Source organism: Esox lucius, chromosome 13, assembly GCF_011004845.1.
Source record: "Esox lucius isolate fEsoLuc1 chromosome 13, fEsoLuc1.pri, whole genome shotgun sequence".
Lineage (NCBI taxonomy): Eukaryota > Metazoa > Chordata > Actinopteri > Esociformes > Esocidae > Esox > Esox lucius.
This window is the reverse complement of record NC_047581.1, coordinates 10,086,905-10,111,177: the sequence shown is the minus strand read 5'-3', so window position 1 is coordinate 10,111,177 and position 24,273 is coordinate 10,086,905. Positions and strand designations below refer to the sequence as shown.

Genomic DNA, 24,273 nt, shown 5'->3' with positions numbered 1-24,273 from the left:
ACCAAAATATAGGCTGTAACATGTTATACAAGATAATATATATAATATTCTGTACATTAACATGCAGTACAAGTCAGAACCATGGCTCTGTGCTTCAATGCAGTCATCACTGACAGACCTTCTGAATGCCTGTAGCTTTCCCCATCCTTCTTGCTAACAGGATATCTTTTCCAAGTGTTCTCTAATCTAAGTGAGGGGATTGCTGGGAATTTACAGAACTGCATGTCTTTTCAAAGGTAAGACATTGAGAATTATAATGAATAGATACTTGATGTCATACAAGCAAGCCAAACACCTGAGAGTGATCACTTTACATTTCCATATCAAACCACAAATCCAACTTACAGAGTGAACATTTAAGATGACTAGGTTTGAGGTATAGTGACAAGATGGCATGGTATCATAAACTAGGTTGTTCTGAACAGAATATTTACTGTGTACTATGAAGTCACCACAAAACACATGAATCCACTCATGACCACCTGCTTCATTGAATTGCCTTGTAATTGCCCATTGGGTTATATGAATACTAGCCACCAGTCAACTATTTTCATATCTGCATTGAAATGATTTTTGCCACGTATGTGTGAACACTCGGAGACACCAGTTACTCCACAGTACAGGTCAGTCTTGTGTCCTTAGGTCCATCAATGTTATTATCTTCTCCCAACAGTTCACTTTTAATAGCAACAGTGACATACGCTTTTTATATTTAATCTCTAAGAAAAGTATTAAAGATGTATATCAAATCTTTATTGATAGATGAGGGATTTATCCATATTGGCTAATTTCGACAAGTGAAATGTTTCACAGGGTTAAAGTGGTACCAATCAATGAACAGGAATGGCAAAAAATACACCCCAGTGGCCCAGATCCAAAGTAGGGCACTAAGAAGTTCACAAGCTAAGTATCTAGGTCAGACCTAGATGTTACTTTTGTATGCTCAGGTTGGCCTGAGTCTAAGTGCTCATGCAACAGGAGCAGAAAACCACAAATAAGACAAGAAATTAGTGCTAAAACCATTTATTTGCTGAAAAGCTGTAGGCAACCATTAAAGCGTTGATGCACTGCAACACAAACACAGCATCCCTATCAGCGAAGTGCCCAACAGACAGTACTAACTGATTCAGAGTTTGAAGCAATGAATGGATAAAGTAAAGTCATGTAGAGCATTTATATACATGACTCATAGCGTGACGGGACAAGATATTAACTACATGATTATTTCAGGCACCATAGCTGAGTGGAAGCACCTGTGTTCAATATACTTTCTATCAACCATTTCCCTATCCATACTCATACATCTGCTTCTGGTAAATTAGTTGGGGATACTATGGTTTTAACTGCAGGAATGTGATTACATAAATGTGTTCTGGAGACAAATATATTATAGATTTAAGAATGGTCTTTCGCTTTGTGGGTGGTGTAGGCCAAGCCTTTGTAAATATGGTGTCAGAAATGGAAACGTTTCCTATTTTAAATAACTTAGCTGGCAATATTAGCGAGGAGTACCATTGTGATTCCTGTTGGTTACAATAGCAGAACGTTACGACATGAAGTAGCTACCGTCAACAGAAAATGGATATAACCAACCCACGTAGCTCGTTGTCTTTGAAAATGAAAAACAATGATTTGTCATATACGACCACAACAAGCCTAGCACTAGCCTAGGCAATCTGTACGGGATTCTAATAAAAACTGAACGGCTTCAGGTTATTTGGAGGTGGGCTCAAAATTAGGTTATCTGCATAACAAAAACGTAAAGACAATGTTATGTTTCTGTTAAACTGTCACATTCATAACTATCTTCAAACGTTAAGTATTGAAGTTGGCTACCTAGGCTAGACGTGATACCCTGCTAGCGTTGGCTACATTGTTAGCTAATCTACAAATAAATGTGCCGTACGCAGAAGTTATTTCGGTAAAGGCTTCTTTTGAACTAAATCTGTAAGTAAGGCCGTTAGTTACACTTAGTTTACTAACTAGTTAAGTTGTCAACAGACAACATGTCACAATCACATCTGCTGCAGCCTGCTGGACAGAAACGTGCCTGTCAACTAGCTAACCGTTGCTTTAGCGTGATCAGACAGCACTGTCTAAATCGGATATGCAAATAATGTTAAATCGATCTGTGAATGCTTTCATCGGAGAATGACACCCTTTCGCATAAAGTAATGACACATTCAGACTTACCCAATACAAGATACCGTGTTAGAAAAACTGAAACTTGACTAAGCTTGGGTCAGCTGTTCTACAAACGCACACGCTGTCGCTCAGAAAGGCGCGATACACATCAATCAAGACGCATTTTGATGACGTAACATTATTTTGCCGGCCGTGATCTCTGCTGAGCTGGCTCCATCGTTGCTGGAACTTTGGAGCTTTGTGCAGAAGTCCATAATAATTTATTCCATAAGACTGAGGAACATATTTACTGTGAAAGATTTTCCTCTTTCAAAATTACACGTATGTCAAAATGTGTTATTTCTTTTTTTTTTTTTTACAAATGCAAAACAAACTGCTAGAATACATAAACCACCATGCTAGATCATTTTTTTCCAAAGTGGGGTATATTCATATCCCAAGACCCAAATGTTTAGTTTCATCGTTTCATCAAAAGAAGTAAACAGAACAAAACCGCAAGGAACTGTTCGGACGAAAATATTTTCAATGGGCCTTGCAGGTCGCCATAATAAGGTCTGCGCTATTCTGTTGCAGCACAAGATTGATCTTTGACAGTGCTACTAGCTGATTACTGAAATCAGGTATGGGAACGCTATGGGTGATGCAAATTGTTAGTCATCATCACCTGGGATTTCCTAATCTCATCACAGTTTTAGCAGTTCCTTAGGGCACCTGTAGAGCTGAGTACACCAGTTGATGTTGAGAGGGATAGGTTGTATGAGAAGGTTAGGGGCGGGGGTGTAGGAAGTGGGATTTAGTGGGGTTGCTGGGGGGTGGGAAGGGCTCATTTTCTCAGGAGAAAGGGGCTGAGCAGGAGGGTATGATGTAGGTAGGCCGTGGCCGGCCTCACACTCCGGTACAGTAGGTGGCAGTATATGCACCTTTCGTATGGTTGCGATCCGCCAAAGAATTACAAGAAGAAGAAGAACAAAACAAGAAGAAATGCGATCTTGTTTTTTGTTTTCGCGGAAAGGACAGGTTTCATTGGTAGAAAACGATAATGGTAAGGGCCACGTGCGGCGTTGCGGATCAAAGCCGATAAGTGTTTTTTTAAGGGAACGAACAACGACCGAAAACCTGCAACATATCGCGTGTATTGCGACCAAACCGGCTGACGACAACCGCAGGGTCCGAAAAACACCCACCAAGCGCCGGTAGATTTTATGTTTGTAAATCTCAAAGCTATCCGCCACACTAGCGGGTAAATGTTTGTAACCGATGTTTCCCTGTTATTGTAATCAGAGCAGCGTTACTAAGTTGTAAGTAACAATATTTTTATGACATGCGATCTTAGATAATTTAGTTTACTATCGCACGAACATCAGAGCAACGTTTGGAGTATCAAGCTTAGCGTGAAGTCAGAGAAAACTGGCTGTCTGTGCATGTGCACGTATATGTTGAACTGATCCGTTAGTGGCTGTCACATTGATAAGGCGGCCACTGAGCGACAACCCAAGGTAAGAAGCTAACTGACTAACTGTCACAACTCGATAACTACAATGGATTGGCGTCATGCAGGTAAAATTTGAGATTCGGAAGCAACAATAAGACCTCCGGGTTTCGTATGCGATGTGTGTATATTGTGTAAGTTTTCAAAGGAACGACTACCTGGGGTAAAAATGTAATTAAACAAATTACAATTTAAATAATACTATATAAGGTAAATCATTTTAAAAGGTGGAGCACATTGACAAATGTTTAGAGCGTAAGTTAATGCAGAGATCCTTTCTAATATAAAAAAAACGTGTATTCATTATAATACCTCATTATCTCAATGAAATGTACTGAAATTAATGTATTCTTGACACAACATCGCAATTTATTATTTTGTCCGGTAGAAAATATGCTTGGTCAGTGGATTTTTTTCATCTACCAGTCCCCTTGGCAGTTGAGCCAAAAAGTTAGTTGCGGACACTGTTGACAACCTTGCAGCTGCACCAACAAATGTGTTGTCCATGCAATAAAATGCAAATTTTATACAATGTGATTTTCTGTTTTTTTTGTTTTAAATTCCGTCACTCACAGTTGAAGAGTACCTATGATAAAAATTATAGACTAATACATGCTTTGTAAGTGGGAAAACCTGCAAAATCGGCAGTGTATCAAATACTTGTTCTCCTCACTATATATTAACTCACATTTTTTTCATGCTTTCATGTCACATCAAATAAGCATCTTCATGAAAAGATGATATTCATAGTAGCTAATATTTTGATTAACATTTAGTAAAAAGTAAAGCGTTGTGTCATATGTATACATCAATTGCTTGTGTCAGGTCTCATAACACATGCAAATCTGTGGTATAAATCAATATTCTGATGATATATTTACATACTATATCTGTAAAATAGTTCAGTTCGGGCCAGTAAAAACAGTCCAGGCCAGTAGATTTCAGACCAACTGGCCCAATAGTGGTGCAGCCAAGTAGCGCCACACACTGTCCAGGAGCTCACTGATGCCCTGATCCAGGTCTGGGTGGAGATCCCTCAAGACACCATCCGCCATCTCATCAGGAGTATGCCCAGATGTTCATACAGTAGTGTGTCACAATGAGTTGCCATGATGAAATTCACACAAGTTGGAACAGCCTGTGATTTCAATTGTTTAGTTAGATTTTTGTTGTGAGTTTGAATCTAGCCCTCACTCTGTTGGTGATCTTGGTTTCCACTTACATGTCATTTTGTTCTCAACCAATTACACAATGTACAGTAAAGATTTTGATCTTTAATATATTTCATTCATCGAGACCCGATGTGTGATTTAAGTGTTCCCTTAATTTTTTTGAGCTTTGTACTTATGGACTGCACTGTAAATATACAATCAAATCTCACACCATGGTTAAAACTAATACTTGTATATCATGGATAATCAGTTCTTGTAGCCACAAATCGGTCTACAAATTCAAGAGTGACTACAAATCCCCAGCTCCATCCCTTAGCTTTTGATGAAAACAGGGAAGGCAATTTCTTGTTTCAGCTGCTTTAATAATCTCTTAATAGGGATTTTTAAAAACAGTGATTAAAAACCAGATGAGTTGGAACTGTATGTTTAGCTAGGCTTAGATGTCCATCAAGAAAATCAGACATTTACCAGACCAGAGAAACCATGGGATCCAAACACAGCAGATGTATTGCTTAAAAATTATATACATTAAAGTACAATGATAAGTGGATTAAATAATAGCTTTTCCTGGTAAATATTTCAAAGAAATGTAATGTATTGTAATAAATCCATGACCCACTTATCAGGAAAGCATATATTAAAATGCAAAATGTACTGACCAAAAATGTGTAATTAGATACATTATTAATTAAGGGTGGAATGATATTGATCAGCACAGCCAAAACCAGCTCTAAATAATATCTACAAGTCATTCAGTGTTGCCCTACTAAGAAAGGATGTAGAACTACCATCTGCCTTTTCCTACTGTGGGCATTACTGGCCCAAACCGTAATGCCTAAAAACATCAGTATTTTACAACAATTGAAATTGGAAAAAAAACAGGAAATATTATTATGATATAAATGGTGCTGGTTGTGTAGGTTTTTGTTGCTTGAGTGCAAACATTCAAATATGTGAAGTCCTGTGTTGGTACTTAACTCAAACAATCCTTATGGGTGAGCACCTCTTCAGTGAGATACAGTAGCACACATTCCTTTGTCTCAGCCTCCTGATGTAATGGGATTGACCAATAAACAAACACTGGCCTCCAAACACCAGCTGCGTTCGACTATTACAGTGTTCCGCTCCATGTTTGACCTGTCTCACTCGCCTATCGCTCCTCTCTCTTCCCCCTCCCGGGCCTTCCCAACGCAGCCTTCCTCTGGCCGGGTCCAGTCCCAGCGCCAAACGTGTAGCATGTGGTCGTAGAAGGAGCAGCTGGCCATTAGGCAGGACATGGAAGGACTGTCCTCCATGGGGTTGGGACAGGGGGGGTCAGATGCAGGGCTGGAAGGTGGTGGGGATGAACTCTCAGGAATGTAATGTCCCGCGTCATCCTCCAAGGAGGTGTCGAAGCTGGCAGTGGGAGATTCATACTGGATCCTCAGGTGTCCCCCTGTATGGCCCTGCGCAGGGCCCCGGGTCGGCTCTGAGGTCTCTGGAGGGGGAGTGGTCTCATCCAGGGGAAACCGGGACCAGTCGGCCCCATAGGCCAGGGAGTTGTGGAGAATGTAGGAGCCCAGGACAGAGCACGCACTGCCGCTGCCCTCTAGAGGAACAGGTGACAAAATTACAGCATTAACTGAATTATGTTCATTAGAACACAAGGCAGAAAAAAAGTTTGCAATGGAAAACGGCATGTCTTTTTGGACAAATTATGGAGAGGCTTGAACCCACCTCAGCGAGTGAGATTTTGTTCCTTGTGAATATTTACCCATTGCCTCAATCAAACATGGTTTGTTTAGGTAAAAAGGAGAGTTTTCGTGTGACCTATAATATGTCCCGGTCAGTCACTCACCCAGAGCTTGCTGGCAATGAAGGATGTGGAAGTCATTGTGCATGCAGGCGGCCAACAGCAAGTGCTCATTGGTGGGATGCCACTTCAGTCTCCAAACTCCGCCCCCCAGAGCACTCTCACTAAGAGGCTGACGCATGTTCCTTTCATCCCAGAGGAGCACCTGCTCGTCATAGCTACAGGACATAAGAGGGTTCACACAATACACTGCGTCCCAAATAACACACTACTTTTCACCAGAGCCTACCAGAGACCGGCACAAATGTGAATCCCAATGAGAAATGTATCACCATGATAAGAAAATAAATACAGGTGTTTTGTGTTTGTAACATCGAGTAGGTTGCACATTTTTACATGGGGCCTTATGATCCATCTTTATGTGCTAATTGAAATCAATCCTCACTTACCTGCCTGTGGCAAGAATGCGCTCCCGGTGAGGGCTACTGTGTATACTGCATACGCCCATCGAGTGCCTTCAACAGAGGGGAAAGCCAAGTTAATGTGGTCATTGGAGAAACGACTGTGGCGCACCAACTGACTTGGCAATGAGAATTGTGTTAACCGGGCTGATTGTTTTCATTGCTGTACAGTGTCCTTGCGTTTTTGGAAAGGCAATTTGAATCCCGCTTATTATTATTTCTCGCTCACCTCTTGCTGGTAAAAGTGGGGGAAGATGGACCCATCCTAAGATCCCAGCCCTTTAGCTTGCAGTCATCCCCGCCTGCCAAGTGGATTCCATCCAGATGACGGCAAAGACAGGCACAAAAGTTTAACTGACCAGTAAACAGGATGTCACTGAACTCGTTATGGATGATTGAAAAGAAATACACAATACAAAAAAACAGAAGAAAACGCAAGTCAAGACTAACATGTGGATCAGCGGTCTGCACTTATTGCATGATAACCATCATTATCACACAGGGAGGAGAAAACGCAGGCAGAACAGAAAAGTCTGGTTAGCGGAGAACACTGAACAGTGTGTAAAAGACATGTTTGGGGAGACATTGTTCTTACCAGAGTAGACAAGCTGAGTATCCCAGTAGGAGAATGCTGATATCCAGGCTTCAAAGTCATGGGCCCTCCACTGGGACACAGCCGTCAGACTGCCTTCCCCCAGGGACAAGACACTGACACAGCCTGCTGAGTCACTGGACACAACACGCACGTCGCTGCTGCAGAGGGGAGAGGACATGCTACAAAACCACGGACTGCCGCAAACAATCACATCAAAGGCTCTGCCTCATGGACAACGATATCATGCTGTGCTTTTTCTGTGGTAATGACGCTAACTGATACAAAAGTAGTGTGTATTATTCCACAAAATCAAGCCCTCTTAGGTTCAGTAGTTATCCAAGCTGTGTGCGTGGGTGTGTGTTTAGCTACTACATCTACCATTCAGCTTTAATTAGTTGTATCCCAAAGAAAGCCATGGTCCTCACCTATCAGCACGGCCAGTAGACCAGTCCAGTGACAGGGCCAACCTATCCGGTCCTAGTTCCAAACTGTTCACAGTCTTCAGAACACAGGAACAGTCCTACTGGAGACAAATTCCCATAAGTGAGAGGCCCCAAACCTAGGGTTGTAAAGTTCCCCCGGGTTTTCAGAAATCCTGAACCGAATACTAGATATTTTGCATATTCCGCCCTGACTCCTGTAATAGTCCAATAACCATGTATCTGGAAAACTGGGCTCTGGACAAACGTATCAGAACGAACGTATCAGAACTTTGCAACCCTAGCCCAAACGCAGTTAGATAACAGATATTGGATCCTGGACAGCATGTGTTTCTGTATCTCACCTGACTGTCTGTGAGTCTGTGAAGTTGAATCTCTCCAGAGGCTGTGGCCATACCAAGCAGAGGCCTGTCTGACACCGGCACATGGCACCTGGAAACAGACATGTTGACAAGGGCAGAATCAAGGGTTGCTGGTGGTTCTCCATGGAAAGAGGGTTTAAGTACAGGACAATGCCTGCAGTTAACCAGCTCGAACTGGAAGAAAATAAGTGTGCAGCAGTTGGTGCAACATTACCATTTTAGATCTAATATAGCAGGTGTGTCAATCCGTTGCAGCTCATTGAGGGGTGGAAACATTGGTCCTTGTTGACGAAACTGGAACAGGTACAGTCGACCAATCCGGGAGGCCGCCTCCTCTGATCCCTGATAATTGCACATTGACAGAACTCTCTAACCCCCTTAATACTAGTCTCAGGCAGTATAAATGCTATGTACCTGGTTAACATTGTGTATACCGTATCTTGAATGTGATTTTGTGGGTCAAACTTTAATATCTAAAGTCTTACCGCATCTGGCCCCTTCTGTAGTTGATATGTTCCACATGCCAGAATGTTGTAGCACTGCGGGATCGGGCACCACTCCACTGTGTCGGCACTCAACTCTGTGTCGAACACCTGTAGACTGCGGGTCTTTGACTTCCAAGCCATCGCAAGTCGTTCTGCATATTACTTTGACACGGCACCGGTGAAATCTGGAAATATGGACAGTGTCAGCAGTTAGTGTACCAGGAGAAAACATAGTCACCGTCAATAATATGAAAATGTTAACATTGCATTTAATCAATGCTATGCTCAATCCATGCAATGTTCCACACTGTAAACTGCTGGTTGCGATACTATACATGCAACAAGCTAGCTATGATATTGCTCTAGTTTAGATCCGTCAGACTGAACTGGCGCACAGTCACTAGCAAAGCAAATCCTGGGTATAATTTACCCATTTACTTTACATTAGTGCCTAGCTAGCAACAGGCGTCTAGAAAGACATATGTAGCTTACCACTAAGTTCAAATTGCAGTACTTAAAATGAATACGAAAGCACAACCATCACAATAAGCTATTTATCTTTATAGATGAACATACGTTATTTCAAAGAAGAGCAAAAGTTGGAAGAAACATACACGTGAAGCAGCTTCAAGTCTGGAAAACACTTCCTGATTGACGTTGCTACGTCACTTACTGCTGGGTATATTCAGCATCGAAACGTTGCATAATGTTAGCACTGCACTGGCAACACCTCACGCTGGTCATCATTTCATGCCTGCAACAATACGAGATATGGATGAAAATCTACCGTTAACACAGATGCTGTACTGCACTGTGGTAGATAAAAAGGACAAGTCTAAATTAATATGCTACACACATAAAAAATCGGGGATATTCAATTTCGGGTAAGCATTGATACAGCTACAGTTCTAGTTAGCCACTTCCGTATGGCTAACTGGGTTTCAAACATGGTGAACGCTAAACAGACCCAGCAAATTTGTTTTTAGCATCGTGAGCTAGCGAGCCAAATTGTATTACGTATGTAAAGTTTTACTCAAATTGAGTACGGATGTCATTAATCCCGTTGAATCATTATAGAATCATGCAGCCAATTTAGTCCTAAACAGGCAGTTATTTGGTGAAGCGTGATGCCACGCAGTCACGCTTCACCTGTAGATATAACTCTGATTGCGCGTTGTTTATATCTTTATAGTTCTTCTAATTTATTTGGAAGATAATTTTTTTTAAGTTACAGTTAACACTTTAATATTTTTTTCATAATTTGATTTTAAAATGTTGAACGTGCTGAATTCCAGAAAACAAATCTAGACTCCACAGTGAAACGGTTACAGTACATCTGACATAGCATAAAGTTAAAGATGCATTTATGGCCACTGGTTGTAGAAATGGTGCTGTGGAGTCAAATCGTGTCCCTAAAAATTGTGTACTGTCATTTATGTTCCAATATGTGCCCCATGTCATCAAAACCACTCACTTTCAAACTTGAAAGGTCCTGACTAACTGAGGTATGATTGTGATTCTATATTATCAAAATATAAAAACTGCATATTACACATCCATCCCAAATGGAAGGATTAATAGTTTATTAATTCATAGTTAAGTCTCTGCGTCTTTAAAAATGCTAGCCCAAATGGAAGGTTTAAAAATCTAGTTAATCTGCAAAAGTCTCTGCATCTTTAAAGAACCAAAATCATAATAGTGAGATTAAATGTGGAATACAATTTAGACCAGGTGTGGACAATCTATGGCCCGGGGGCTTGCCCACTTGAGTTGAAGTACAAATGAAAGATTTTTGGAGGGCTTAAAAATATGCCAGGCCTCTTAAATGAGGGTATTGTAAGTAGAAAAAGGTATTTAAAATATGTTGAAATAATTATTGACCTAGAAATGTACTAATAAGTGCTGTTTTCTGGTCCACAAATCTCAATTTTGTCAAACAAATCCCACCCCAAATAAATGTGCAGCCATCTGTTGAATTTGAAAATCCCTATGTGGCACTCGAGCCAAACATTTTTCCCATTCCTTATTTAGATAGTAACTGGAAAAGGCTGACACGCACTCTTTGCCATTTTGAGTAGGTTTATGTGATGACAATTCCTAGGAAGTGCACACTGACGACCCTAACCTTTCGGGAACACCATCAGGATTAAATAATTTACAAAAATGGCACAAAATGGGTAACATTTCAACAGTGTTATAAGTCATGTTTCTAATCTTAATTTAAAATGAGCTGTAGTGAAAATCTGGTATTTAATAAAACAGATCACATTAGAGGCTATAATGGCTTTTCTATGTTCAACCCAAAAGCCCTGAACTGTGCCCATATACTACAAACCCATGAGGGTCATTATTGCTATTATAAAGGCGTTACCCAAGCCAAATGTAATAATAAAGGAATTGTGTAACACAGCTGGTACAGTCTCATTCCAGAAGCATTAAGAGTCCAAGCCACCTGGTTTACTCTACCTTGCTGGCTCCTGCTCCACAATACTACAGAAACAAAAAAAGAAGAGACTATGTTAGTTCATGTTGTCAACTATTATAACTAATGTGGGCCAATTGGGTGACTGTCAGTGTCTGATCTAAGTGGAAAAACTGATGATGCACTAGCAAATTGTATTTGAAGATCCAAAATATTCACACAAAAATAAAGAGACGCATGTTATTGTGAAGTTGTAGTAAAAGGCAGATCACATTTACCGGCTTTTTGTTCCAGCTTGACAAACGCTTCTGATGTGTGGGGCACAGACTTCACTGAAGAAACATTGAAACAGTTTGTACGTATCATGTAAAATTCACTCTTAATTATTATTATAATTTTTTTCTGAGGAAAACAACAAAATAACAAGCACTAATATTTTCAGAGACAGAAGTTTGCTTTAAGGTCAACAGAGGAATTGATCTGGAAAATCAGGTCTGTATCACATTTCTAAATAGAGCTGATAAACTCCTTTATCTTTACACACTCGTTTACACTTTGCATTACTGACGGACTCTTCATATTTTGGCCTTGTATGTATTACCAGGTCCGCGTGTGGCAGTGGGGGCATATCCGTATTGGTGCAGGAAACCAATGCAGTGCTTCATGTTGGGGTCAGTCCAGGAGACCTAAATGTGATTCTGTCCAGACTGGGAGACACAGAGGCTAAGGTGGAGCTGAGAGAGCTGCTTTTTAGAATGGCAGACAGTCAGACCCTTTCAGACAATACTGGTAAGGTTTGGGACAAAGCATACAAGTTCTCCTCACAGGTCTAGCCAAATGTTTAACATTCTGGTATTACAGGATGTACTCTTTATCGTACAGCGTCTTGAAGTTCTCTCTTTTGTCACTGTATTTCTCTCTAGCAAATCCTCCTTCATTCAGTCCCGGGAAGAGTCCTCATAACCAGAATACAGGTGCAGAATAACAAGTCCTCCTCCGCTTCTTATACATAGATCTGTTGTGTTTTGGTAAATTACAGGAGACCACTGCTCAGCCTCACAGATGTACTGTTGAGGTCTATTTAGAACAATAGTATATAGGTATTGTAAATGGTCCTGCTGCTCTTTCAGAGTTTGAGCCAAGAAAACAGCAGCAGAGTGGCCAAAATCTTGCAGTCAAGAAGCGTCTCCCAGGAGATTCAATCATCAATCCAGGAACTAGGAGGTACTGTACTTCTGACTGATGTCATGCCCGTGGCTGTCCTTAAGGGAAATGTATTGTATATTTATAAACCGATTGGTTAACATTTACTGAAAGCTGTAGGTTTTCAAACTGTAAACTACAGGTATGAAAAATTACTTTTTATTGCATTATTCCCATAAGTTACTTTTGATTTAGATTTTCTTTTTTATTTCTGTTCCAGAAGTAACTTAAGAGAATGTTGTTTTAACTATGTTATTGCGCAGTAGTGCACCTCTGGGGTTTTGGTTGTATGGGCAATATACCATGCCATAGCCTTAGTATATTGATCATAAACCAGCCCTTCATATCTAGCTACATGTCAAGTTCACTGTGGTTTTCTTGGCCTTTTTCAGAAAGCGTCAAGCGACTGGGGTGGCGTTTGATGAGGATGATGATCATTGATGATTTTCAAAGAGAAATTGCCGTCCCCGCTGTCACATTTCTCCATCAGACAACTAAGTGCATGAATGTTCTTTTAATCTACAGTACACTAAACCTCACATTCTACATAGATTACTTCATCACGTTTACAGTAAAAAGCAACCTTTTAAGGACTCATGGGACTGTTTTCCAATTGGGACTCATTCCCTATTTAGTGCATTACCTCTGACCAGAGCCATATGTATTGTGGTCAAAATAGTGCACTATATAGGGACTATGGTGACATTTGATACATAACCTTGATCATTACCTCAGTAACTGTCAGAAAACTTGAAACATGACTTTTTAAATGTTTTTAATATTTAAATCTAATACACATTTTTTAAAAGCAATTTTCCTTTATCAATATGTAACGTCAATTTGTTTTAATGGCAGAATGCTTATGAATAATAACACTTGTAATATGTTAGTCATCTGCTTAGGACACATGAAATAAAATAGATGACCTTCTATTATCATATCTTTATTGTAAGCAAAATGACTGCAAGCTTTCAAAGGGCATTTACAGTAAATTTGGTCCAAATATTAGTCCTAATGTTTAAGCTAGAATAAAGTAATGTATCATTAAAAGAGAAACAAACCAACTGATACCTGATTTATTGGTCTTTTTTTGTTTAAAAATCAAATGTACCCAACATGAAGCACAGAATACATAAACAACTGTAGAATCTGGAATAAGTCCTAATGTGACGTGAGATATAAACAGATGTTTTACAACCGAACGTCAGACACATTTTCATAAAATATATATTTATATTCATATGCAAACATACACTGCCTAGATCAATTACAATGCATTTCCTCTTTAGAGCAAAGCTTGAGTAATAATTTGATTGATTTAAAGATTTTTTTATAGTATATTTGCACCAATGTAGAATTGCACATTACTTTCATGTTTGCTGGTGTCGAAAAAATAAAATAAAAATGTCAGTTTAATATTCTTTTGTCCCCTGGTGACCTGTACTGTAACTTCTTATCAAGCCTTGCTCAGGGAAAACTTCAAAAGGCCTTCACAGGCTGTGTTAGGTAGCAAGGTTTAGTTCCATAAAATAATGATAAAATGATCCAAAATCTAAAATCACATTGCTGTTCCCTTGAAGAATCACAGAACTCTGGACAGAAGTAGAACATCACAGTCATTATTTAGTTTGAGTTAAAGGCCAAAAGTTAATCTCAAGCTCATTACATATTTGCTTACAGCTTTCTATCTCCAATATATACAGGTAGAATTACTTAAAACATCTCAAAACAGGCGCTTTGAAACACATTAAAAATAATAACATAGTCCAAGACTTCAGTAAAACATTTGTCCTACTTTACATTGTGAGGGAAAACCAATTACAACAGTCAGGTTTTCATGTTTAATATTAAAAGGATAACAATCCCACCACCGTCAAGATGAAAATAAAATAAGCACAGGTAGGTCCCACCTTAAGAAATCACAGAAACAGAGATCCCAGCAGAATCCTGAAAACACAAACAGCCCATGAAAACATCCAGTTTGAACCACATGCCAACAAAAATATACAAGAAATGACAAACATTTCTCTTTATTGCTGACCTGGTGTGGGTGGTCTTCCAAATTCCAAAGAGCGGCAACTTCCAGAAGACAAGTAACCTGACTGATGCGTCTTGTAGATCTTCAAGTTCAAACAAAACACTGATCTTACAGTTCAACTTTGTCTCACAGTGATGTTAATACAGTGGTGTGTACTTATCCTGTAGGTCTCCTTGTAGAGTGACAATTAGGTTCAGTTCTTCTTACCATTTTGGGTTGCGTTAATGATCGTGTTGATTACCTTCTTTTTAAAGCAAGTTATTACAATGTCTGACATGGGATCTTCTTGAAAGAATCCAAATCATTATGATTTGTAGAAGCACAAAATAAAGCATACAGTAGAAAGTGCTCTATTTATCATAACGAGAGAAAAAATACAACAGTGTTAAAAAGGCTTGAGAGTTGGGAGGCACCATCAGCTTCATCAACATATAGAAAATTCCATGACATTCTTTTCACACAGGAAATCTAGTAAAGTTTTCCTCTTTATCTCAGTCACAAAGCCATTTCAAATAAAGGGCCAACGATTCAGAAATCATGTTAAATCTTGGCACTTTCCAAAGTGCACTTAGCTATAAACTATCAGTTATTTGCTAAATCAATCAGAGATCCACCCTCTCAATATATCTTAAATATCCAAAATAAATCCTTCTTTCCACAGAAAATATAGATATGTCTTTATGTATAACACCCCTATAGTTCCACTGTGTTTCCGAGGCGGGTACATGATATTTAAAGGGGGGTGGGTTATCAGGGTCAACTGAAACACTGGGGATGGTTACAGGACATACAGTGCACTGCTTTAGACAAGGGTCCGTAGCACCCAATTCTCTTGAGTACACGATGCACTACCCCGAGGTCCTGGTCAAAAGTAGTGCACTTTACAGGGGATAGGGTGTCATTTAAAGAATGCAATGTTTCACTTTGGCAGAGATGGAACACATTTGACCAGTGATGAATCACAAAATCCATCATTCAACTCACTGAGCCGGCCATGTCTTATGGGGTGATATGCTATTTTTCTGACATCACTGGCAATGAATTAGGTCAACTTACTAGCAAAAACAACATTAATATCAAATCAAGCCTTTTGTGTTCAGTCTTCAGTTCATCTATCAATACATTCTCAAAAATAATTCCATATAGACATTCCTATAACGACAAACCTCCATTAAAATATGTGCAGTCTCACCATAGCACTATGTTTCCCATGTTGATGACAGAGTCTTTTTACCCGCTCAGCCTTTTTTGGCTGACTGTGACAGCTTTGAGAGGCGACTTCACTCTTCGCTCCTTCCCTGTCCCAGTAAATTTCCTTCTCTTAGTCCAACGACTCAGTTGCTGACACTGAAGTGCTTAAGACTAAAAATATCATCTCTTCCTTTCCCATGGGTAGATAAATACGGTATTCTTCCCATCTTCCCAAATGAACAGGTACATTCTCTTCCTGTCACGTCAGAACGAGGTCTGGCTACTACACGTGTACACTTTCTCCTGCTTTGTCAGATAGACACACCCTATATACATCTCCTCCTACTTTGTGTCTAGCCATGCCCCCTCTGGGCATTTCCACAGTTTAACAGAGTGTATCTGTGTTGAAGGAGAGCTGCACCTGCCATGGACACAACAAGAGCTGATCAGTAAAGATTTTAGTACAGTTAAAGATACAATACTGTTTTGAAGATTCATTTGAGGTCCAACTGAGCATTGTCCTCAATCATCTTCAATTAGCGCTGATGAAGATTTGGTTTAAAGTGCATTACTGAGGCTTGAAAAAACAATAGCATCTTCAGCATGTAAAAAGAATTTGTCTTTTGCCAGATTTTTCTTGTCACAATATTGACTTAAGAAGCACTATAATGTTAGTGTGAGGAATTCACCAAATTTGAACTAGCCAACATTAGCATCATCACTTATTTTTGACCGACTTTTAGCATTTAGCCCGTTTAAATCAATAGCCCCGTTTAACCGTCAATATGGCTGCGCCGTCGGTATAATATTGATAACAATAGCAACAATGCGAACAAATGTGGGACGTACAAAGCATTAATAATGTTGGCCAATGGTTCAGAAAGTAGTACTCGCAACCTGACATGGGTCTCAGGCTTGGTGTACTATGTCATCAAATGGTATACTACATCATCAAATGGTATACTACATCATCTCATGTGATATACAGCTCCAGAAAAAATTAAGAGACCACTGCACCTTTTTCTTTCCTTTTAAAAAAAGTTGAAAAGGAGAGTTTTGAGTGAGGAACAGAAGCATTCAATTTGCAGTGGTCTCTTAATTCTAACCCTTCTGTTCCTCACTCAAAACCTTTCTTTTTGACTTTTTTGTAAAGGAAAGAAAAAGGTGCAGTGGTCTCTTAATTTGTTCCGGAGCTGTATGTTATGTCCTTCCGAGACATGACTCGTCTCCTCTCACATTGCCTTGAGTTCTCTCTTACCCGCTCCTCCTCAAAGCTAATAAGACCCTCATCATCATCACTCTCCAGTTCTTCCGGCTCTTCACTGACCAGGGCGCTGAGCTCAGTATTAGCTGGCCGGGGCCGGAGAAGGGTCAGCAGGCGCTGCAGTGGCGACTGGCCTCCACCGGGGGGGGAGCTCTCCTGCTGCTCCAGGTTGTCACTCTGCTTTTTGGCGAAGTTCACAAACACCTGCGAGAGAACCCACAGAAGCTAAGGCACAGACACGGAGAGGAGGAGAACAAGGCCTTCCTCAGTTGAAAGAGAGAACAAGGCCTTTGTCAAGTCATGGACGTGGGACAAGGCTTTCATCAAGTCAGAGGGAAAACAAGGCCTTCCTCAAGTCAAATGATATGAAGAAAAGGGAGCAATGACCAATGTATTGGCCTGCAGCAATACAAATAAATCACTATTTTGCTTAATCACATTGTTGACATTTTACCACTAACTTACGTTGTCCAGTGTGGTCTGGCTGACAGAGTAGTCCTCTATTCCCAACACCTCCACCACCTGCTCCATCTTACTGAACACCTGGGCCAAGGAGATCCTTTCAGACTTGAGCTGGAACTGGACCTTAGTGTGGTGGCGCTCCTAGGGGTGGATTCAATTCAAACCACTTGTCTTAACTTTCCTAAGCAATCTTGTTCTGTTGCAGGTAATTGCACATTTCTCAAATGAACTCTGCTTAATGCACCGAAAGTGAGTCACTCTGGATAAGAGTGTCAGCCGATTGATAAATAACTGCAATGTGTACCTTTAGTACAGCCTCAGGGAAGTTCCTGTTGAAGAATCTCACCACCTCCTTCACGTTGCAGCTGGTCTTAGTTCGTACTGTGATCATGTAGCCATCACCAAACCTGGGAAGGAAAAGGATAGGACCAGGGTGATAGAGTAGGCATCTACCCGGTTCCATCATTTAGCTATTTAGATTTTCTTTCTTGTTTCAAGGGATGCACCGATACTGGGCTCATGTACTTTTACTCGTACTCATAGAAGTATGCCGATACCATGCGCATATACCATGTCATGGAAACATTAAGTGAAACTCGATGGTTGTGTCGCCTCTGGACGCGTAAGTACAGACTATAGAACTCAGATTGGTAGAGCGGGAAGACGCAGATGTCAGCAATTACAAAAGTAGAGTGCAACCTCTGCTCTGCTAAATTGTCAAAGAGGAGGAAAAGAAAAACAATAATTTAACACAAGTAATTTGATCAGACATTGTTAGACACAACAAAGCGCAGAGTTCAATGAGTATGCTAATGCTAGCAGCGCAGAACCACAAATAAAGCTAACTCCAACACTGGAGAAGCGAAATAAAACATCCAGACAACCCGCAGACAGAAAAAAATGAAAGAACAGAGTATGAAAATATTAATTGAATCGTGCACAGTTTACTATCGCACGAGCATCAGAGCAGAGAAGCAAAACCCTGCACGTTCAGACTATAAAATTAGCTAGTGAGGTCATGGAATAGTAACTGGCTGTGTCTTAGTATGCGCACGTTTGTGTTGAACTGTCAGTGTCTGTCACATTCACATAAAAATAACCATCGTTTCATTTCATTGCACAACATTTTGTTTTTCTTTTATTCGTGAATGACATTGATATAATAACTATATAGGTGAAAATAGCTGATTTTTTCATCAAGTGAAAAGACGAGAGAATCGTGGAAACACCAGAACCCGGTCCACAATTTTTATTTTTTTACTGACAAAACCTACTGCAGCTTTAATTACTTGAATCGGTACTCAGAGACAGGTACCCAAATGTACGTACTTGTACTTGTGCTTGACCTGAAAAAGTGGTATCGGTGCATCCCTAATTGTTTCCTTAGAAATAATCACCTATCCGAACAGGTATTTGGATGAATACTTGAACTGAAGGCAATCGATTTGGTGTGATTTAAATACTATTTCTTTACTTTTACAACATTTGTTGATGGAATTAGAATTTCTGAATTCACTTTTATTAATCCGACCTCAAATGTATAAATCTGACCCCAAATGTATCAATCTGTGCTTATTTTAAATCAGAAAGGGATCATTTCCAGTTCAACAGAATTCTTCAAAGGATGTGTAGCGTTTAGTCAAGCAACAAGTTCAAGGGCAGAGTAAACCAAAAAATAAGCGGCAATGAAATGTTGACTGCCGATCTGCTGTCGTGCTGTTTGTTTCTAGATTCGAGTTGGTCGAGCAACGAGGTGAGTCAGGAGGTGTTCATTTCTACTCACCTGTTCTTGAGGTGCTGGATGCTGCCCAGGCATTTGAACCTGCCGTTGACCATGATGCCCAGCCTGGTGCACAGAGCCTCACATTCCTCCATACTGCAGACACACACAAACACACACACGTAGATTACACTAACCTGAGATCCTGTCTGTCTGTGCTCCCATCCCAACTCAATGTTTAGCCTGACTATGACAGCAGTTGAGTTGGCCACAGCACAGGTCAGATCAAAGATCAGACAAATACATACAATAGTAAATGCATCATACAGTACACAGTGCATTGATTAAAATGACCGTCTCACCTGTGTGAGGTCAGCACCACGGAGCGTCCTGTCTTGATGATGTCAATGATGAGGTTCCAGAGGAATCTCCGGGCCTTTGGGTCCATCCCAGTGGTTGGTTCGTCCTGGACGAACACATAGCAGGGGACATCGTCACACCCAGGGGATTAGGTATTCAAGGGCAAACTAAGACAAAAACTGTAAACAAAAGAAGCACTGAATGTCCTAGTATATCTCTGTTTTGCACTAGCTTCAACTAAAGCTGTATGGGCTCTGGTCAAAAGTAGGCCACTATGTAAGGAAAAGGGGGACATTTGGCTCAGTGTCAGGCTGAGTGAGGTCCTAACCAGAAAAATGAGAGAGGGGTATCCGATGAGCGCGATGGCGGTGGACAGCTTGCGTTTGTTCCCCCCGCTGTAGGTGCCGGCCGGCTTGTCGGCATACTTGGTCAGCTCAAGTTTATCCAGGGCCCAGGAGACCACCTGGGAGAAAAAAGGGGGAAAGAAATGAAGAAACTTGAACAAGAACAGTGAATCAGCAAAATCCTACAGTAATGTAACCTTTGGAGGAAGATTGTGTGTGTGTGCGTGTGTGCGTGTCGGAGCCGTACCCGGTCCTCGTCCTTCCAGGGTATGCCTCGGAGGCGTGTGTACAGCTCCAGGTGCTCCCTGGCTGTCAGGTCTTCGAACAGGGCGTCAAACTGGGGGCAATAGCCGATGCTCTGTTGCACTCTCAACAGCTCCCTCAGGATACTGACCAGACAACAGAGACAGAGAGAGCTTCACTAACTGCTGGATCAGTCGTGCAACAACAGAGACGTGCAGCCGGAGCACACCTCCAGGTTGATGGATCAACACCCACCTCTGCTAAACCAATATTTGCAGGTAGCTTGGTAGTTCAAGCATCTGACCGGTAACTGAAGATGTTAACTGAAATAATTGACTCCTGTAATATAATTTAGTATCTGGGCCTGTATTTAGAAATCACCTCAAAGTAGGAGCACTTTTCAAGGCTCAGTTCTTACCTGTCCATATAGTCCCAAATCATTGTAGTGATGAGAGAAAACTGATATTAGATTAGTGCTATGAGACACTTTAACACAGTCTATGATGTAATAAAGCTAAAACAACTAAAGCCCATTGAACCACATCTGCATACATTTCATCACACACATTTCAGGTACAGTACCAGTATCTGACACTTTTACTAAGACTTGTAAAAAGTGTTATGATTTGCATTAGGACCCATCTGGTGTCACTCCAAACTGGCACAATGTTATCAACAATATGTAAATGCTGCACTACTACTGACCAGGACCCATTAAAAGTAGTCCAATACAAAGTGAACAGGGTGGAGTTTGGGATCTGCCCAGGCCCGGTTGACCAGTACCTGTTCCCCCCTATGAAGGCCTCTCCTCCTGTGGTGCTCTCGTCTCCAGTCAGCATCTTAAAGGTGGTGGTCTTCCCTGCTCCGTTCACACCCAGGAGCCCGAAACACTCCCCAGGACGCACTCCCAAACACAGGCGGTCCACAGCTAAAATAGGCCCCATCTTCCTGGACTTGTACACCTAGTGGAACAAATTATCAAGACATGATTAATCATGGTGAGTTTACATGAATCTCAAGTTTAAATTGCCTCCTTGTAATGCAGATTATTTAGGAAAATTAGATTTTGGTTTTTAACAAGAATGTAGTCCATTTTAACCGAACATCAATGTTCAGTGAAATACTCAAATAAAAACAAATAAAAAAGATGAAGAAAATGTATAAGACAACACAAATGAAAGCCCCTCCCTACAAAGCAGGAACAATAAATGTTTCAAATACCCCACCCACAGTTGAAGGCTTACAATGAAGGCATGCTGTCAGATGAGTCTGGCAGTACTCAGAACAGATATATGCTCTTCTACACAACCAAAATATCACCCCTCGTGTCATGACACCCAGTTTCCCATAATGCCGTAGTGATTTAACCTACTTCACCCAGATTTATAGAAGTCCTGGGGTTATTGTCAAACAAGCACAACGGGTTCTTTGTTTGTTTGTGTGTCTGTTTGACTGCCTGACCCTGTTTGACGCGGTCTGACCTTGGTGAGGTTGTCAATCTTCAGCATGTCGTTGTCAGCGTCACCTCGGAGCACTCTCCGTCTCTCACAGGCCACATCCATGTCATCATCATCGATGGGCTGGCTGCTCACTGGTACTCTCCTGTTGTAGACACACACACACACCATGTACTAGTTCACCTGTCGCTTTGAAGCATGTCTCGCTAAAACAAATGTGCTATGCTCGCATATTAAATATCTCTTGCATACACTCAGGCAAACAGAAAAACACTCACGAGGGTTTCCTGAGGAAGTTGTACTGGCACAGGATGGTGATGAAGAATCCTACAAAGCCTTCGATTGTCATTGCGACCAGGCCCCGTGTCACAATGTCCCACTCAAAAGGAGACTTGATCTTGTCAAACTGACCTGAAAGTAAAAAAATGTCATTGGGAAAATCTCCCCTGGAAAGTACAGATTCAAATGTTAAGAATTGGAAATGAAATCAGACCTATTTTAGCATAGTACTCATTGATGTATTCATTGTAGGCCATTTCCATAAGGCCATGACCCAGGTTGTAGTTTGGGAAGATGAGGAAACAGGACTTTAGGTAGCTGTTCACCAGTTTCAGATCCTGCATGGAAAATCCAAAGAACAGTTGTTAGGAAATGTACTATATTCTCAACCAAATCTTCACGATTCTACAAAAATACTTGCAGGGTCAAGAAAAGCTGGTAACTCTAAATTCCTTGATTTTCCTGGTTGGTAGATTCTGGATTTCCTGCTTATTCCCAAATAATTCAGGGCAACTTCTAACCAGAATATTGGGATAGTTACAGGAATTCTATGATCCTAGGTTTAACTGCCGGTACACAAAGTATCAGTTGTGTGAGATACACACACACACACACTACTGACACACCAACACCACAAACACACACACACACACCTTGTCATGCTCAAAGAGCTGCAGCAGGAAAGTGGCCACTGTGGCAGTGATGCCGATGAAGAGGTTGATGACGATGAGGAAGACGTAGGCTGTGCTTGGCACCTCGAACCAGAATGACGCCGGGTACATTATAGGAGTGATAGACCACCTGAGGGAAGGAGAGAGAGAGAGACAGTAAAAGAGAGAAAAGAGAGAGGTAAGACAGGGAGAAGGAAGAGCAAATGACAGTAGTCCACATTCATTAAACATTCAGTCCAGTTTCAGGTGTGCATAATGTATTACTGTTCTTAAGTCATCAAGGGCACAACCACTCTCCCCCGTCCGGGTCACCTTGGTCCAAAGCTATTTCCCCCCCATACCCCTCATTAAATAGTATGCAAACAAAAGAAATTCTGAGACGGCACCACAGGGGGCGGGGGGGGGGGGGGGGGGGTTTGTGCGTCCGGGGAGTCCATTTGTCGGTTCTCCCCCCGCTGACTAACTTTAACAGGCAATGCGAGAGTGAAAGTGCTTGTTAGATAAGAGGTCGAGGTGCGGATGTGTCTTAAGTGCAGTTCATTCACCCGTAGAGGAGGAAGAGCGAGAGGACAGCGGGGAAGTTGGTCGGGGACGTGTACGCCGGAAGGTCAAACACAAACAGGATGAGGACACAGCATGTGGCCGGCACCAGGTAGTTCAGCTAGGAGGCGGAGAGAGACAGGAGCCTTTCAGTTAGACAGGCTGGCGGGAACATCTCTCAAATATTCATAGTCAGTGGATGAACAGGGCGCTAACCAAACCAGACACACAGGCTGAAGAGGCGCATGCACACACACACACCCAAAAACACACAAACAGACACACACACAAGTATACTTAGCTGTCTAAATGGGGATACCAAAGTTGATTGCCCGTGAAACCCTAAACCTAACCTCATCCCTGACCTTAACCTAAAAAATTTAGCATTTATGCCTAAACCTAACCCAGCCTAAATGCCTAACCATAATCTTATACCTAACCAGCAATCCCTTCATCTATTCATAACCTGAATTGCCCATAAGTCAAAAAAGACAAATGTCCCCATTAATCAACTTTTATTATTTAACCACAATTTGGGTGTTTTCCCCCAGTTATATATTTAAGTCAGAAACACACACATAACCCCCTCTCACCATGTCCCATATGTAGTTGGCCAGCCAGTAGATGACAGGGTCACACCCGGAGACAAACTGCAGATGCTTGGCCTTGGTGGACTTCTCTGCTACCAGGAAGACTACAAAGCTGGCTGGTACAAAGGACATGGCCACAATGATGAAGATGGCTATCACCACATCAGTTCCTTGGAGCCTGGAACGACAAATAGAGACCTGGGTCTGCATTCCAAATGGCTAGCTATCCCCTAAGTAGTACCCTATGCTTGACAAGGGCCCAATAGGGACGTGGTTAAATGCTATGAATATAGAGGAGAGGGTTTCAGACAGTGAAGGGCCCTTTTCAGACATGTCAGTGAGCTATGTCATTCCTACAGCAACTAAACAGACTCTTACAAATAGTCCAGAGAGAGGCTGGCACTGGTCCGGTTCATGGGGTGGTTGGTCAGAGTGATTCCTGCAGAAAACCAAACACACACACTGTTAGATGGTCTGCAGTGAATCCCTGTAGAACAGTGGTTCTCTAACCTGTTCTGAGGACCCACAGCTGGTATTAGAAGTGTTCC

At 41.3% G+C, this 24,273-nt stretch overlaps 4 protein-coding genes across 12 annotated transcripts in view; 1 reads left to right on the top strand and 3 right to left on the bottom strand.

Moving 5' to 3' along the window:
• Positions 1–2,299, bottom strand: part of ipo11 (importin 11) — a 168,155-nt gene extending 165,856 nt beyond the window's left edge. Inside the window, exon 1 of the mRNA XM_010892441.3 lies at positions 2,194–2,299. The gene's annotated coding sequence lies outside the window, so the exon portion shown is untranslated. The remainder of the gene's footprint in view (positions 1–2,193) is intronic.
• A 2,331-nt stretch (positions 2,300–4,630) lies between these two features.
• dph7 (diphthamide biosynthesis 7) lies at positions 4,631–9,741 on the bottom strand. Of its 3 annotated transcripts, none has more exons than XM_010892438.5 (10): positions 9,518–9,741; positions 8,942–9,126; positions 8,671–8,798; positions 8,439–8,526; positions 8,080–8,174; positions 7,655–7,812; positions 7,289–7,361; positions 7,048–7,113; positions 6,644–6,816; positions 4,631–6,394 (listed from the first exon to the last, which is right to left on the bottom strand). In XM_010892438.5, exons 2-10 carry the CDS (start codon positions 9,080–9,082, stop codon positions 5,949–5,951), a joined length of 1,368 nt encoding a protein of 455 aa, XP_010890740.2. In that variant the 5' UTR covers positions 9,083–9,126; positions 9,518–9,741; the 3' UTR covers positions 4,631–5,948. The 3 variants fall into 3 exon arrangements, with proteins under 3 accessions (XP_010890740.2, XP_010890741.2, XP_010890742.2); XM_010892439.4 differs by having other exon boundaries at positions 9,556–9,685; XM_010892440.4 differs by having other exon boundaries at positions 9,434–9,525.
• Positions 9,654–13,496, top strand: paxx (PAXX non-homologous end joining factor). Its single transcript, XM_010892437.4, has 7 exons — positions 9,654–9,825; positions 11,658–11,718; positions 11,806–11,855; positions 11,968–12,152; positions 12,287–12,337; positions 12,494–12,587; positions 12,959–13,496. The coding sequence occupies exons 1-7, from the start codon at positions 9,692–9,694 to the stop codon at positions 13,005–13,007; spliced, it is 624 nt and encodes a 207-aa protein (XP_010890739.3). The 5' UTR covers positions 9,654–9,691; the 3' UTR covers positions 13,008–13,496.
• A 131-nt stretch (positions 13,497–13,627) lies between these two features.
• abca2 (ATP-binding cassette, sub-family A (ABC1), member 2) overlaps positions 13,628–24,273 on the bottom strand; it is a 79,169-nt gene continuing 68,523 nt past the window's right edge. For 6 of the 7 annotated variants that reach the window (XM_010892431.5, XM_010892434.5, XM_010892432.5 and 3 more), the window contains 16 exons: positions 24,104–24,164; positions 23,729–23,903; positions 23,141–23,256; positions 22,578–22,725; positions 22,139–22,262; positions 21,924–22,056; positions 21,670–21,790; positions 20,972–21,150; positions 20,193–20,334; positions 19,930–20,064; positions 19,604–19,707; positions 19,305–19,397; positions 17,826–17,928; positions 17,525–17,662; positions 17,054–17,263; positions 13,628–16,216 (listed from right to left, as the gene is read on the bottom strand). In XM_010892431.5, coding sequence (XP_010890733.2) covers positions 16,181–16,216; positions 17,054–17,263; positions 17,525–17,662; positions 17,826–17,928; positions 19,305–19,397; positions 19,604–19,707; positions 19,930–20,064; positions 20,193–20,334; positions 20,972–21,150; positions 21,670–21,790; positions 21,924–22,056; positions 22,139–22,262; positions 22,578–22,725; positions 23,141–23,256; positions 23,729–23,903; positions 24,104–24,164 — 2,018 coding nt within the window. In that variant the 3' untranslated portion in view covers positions 13,628–16,180. The remainder of the gene's footprint in view (positions 16,217–17,053; positions 17,264–17,524; positions 17,663–17,825; positions 17,929–19,304; positions 19,398–19,603; positions 19,708–19,929; positions 20,065–20,192; positions 20,335–20,971; positions 21,151–21,669; positions 21,791–21,923; positions 22,057–22,138; positions 22,263–22,577; positions 22,726–23,140; positions 23,257–23,728; positions 23,904–24,103; positions 24,165–24,273) is intronic. The other variant, XR_002197655.3, reaches the window with a different exon arrangement.

Coding starts and splice junctions, on each gene's coding strand:
- dph7 (XM_010892438.5), bottom strand. CDS start 9,082: ATGGCTTGGAAGTCAAAGACCCGCAGTCTACAGGTGTTCGACACAGAG. Junction 7,813..8,079: donor TCTACTGGCCGTGCTGATAG/GTGAGGACCATG, acceptor TCCCCTCTGCAG/CAGCGACGTGCGTGTTGTGT. Junction 7,362..7,654: donor TACTCAGCTTGTCTACTCTG/GTAAGAACAATG, acceptor TCCACTTGGCAG/GCGGGGATGACTGCAAGCTA.
- paxx (XM_010892437.4), top strand. CDS start 9,692: ATGCCTGCAACAATACGAGATATGGATGAAAATCTACCGTTAACACAG. Junction 11,719..11,805: donor AAGAAACATTGAAACAGTTT/GTACGTATCATG, acceptor TAATATTTTCAG/AGACAGAAGTTTGCTTTAAG. Junction 12,588..12,958: donor ATCAATCCAGGAACTAGGAG/GTACTGTACTTC, acceptor GGCCTTTTTCAG/AAAGCGTCAAGCGACTGGGG.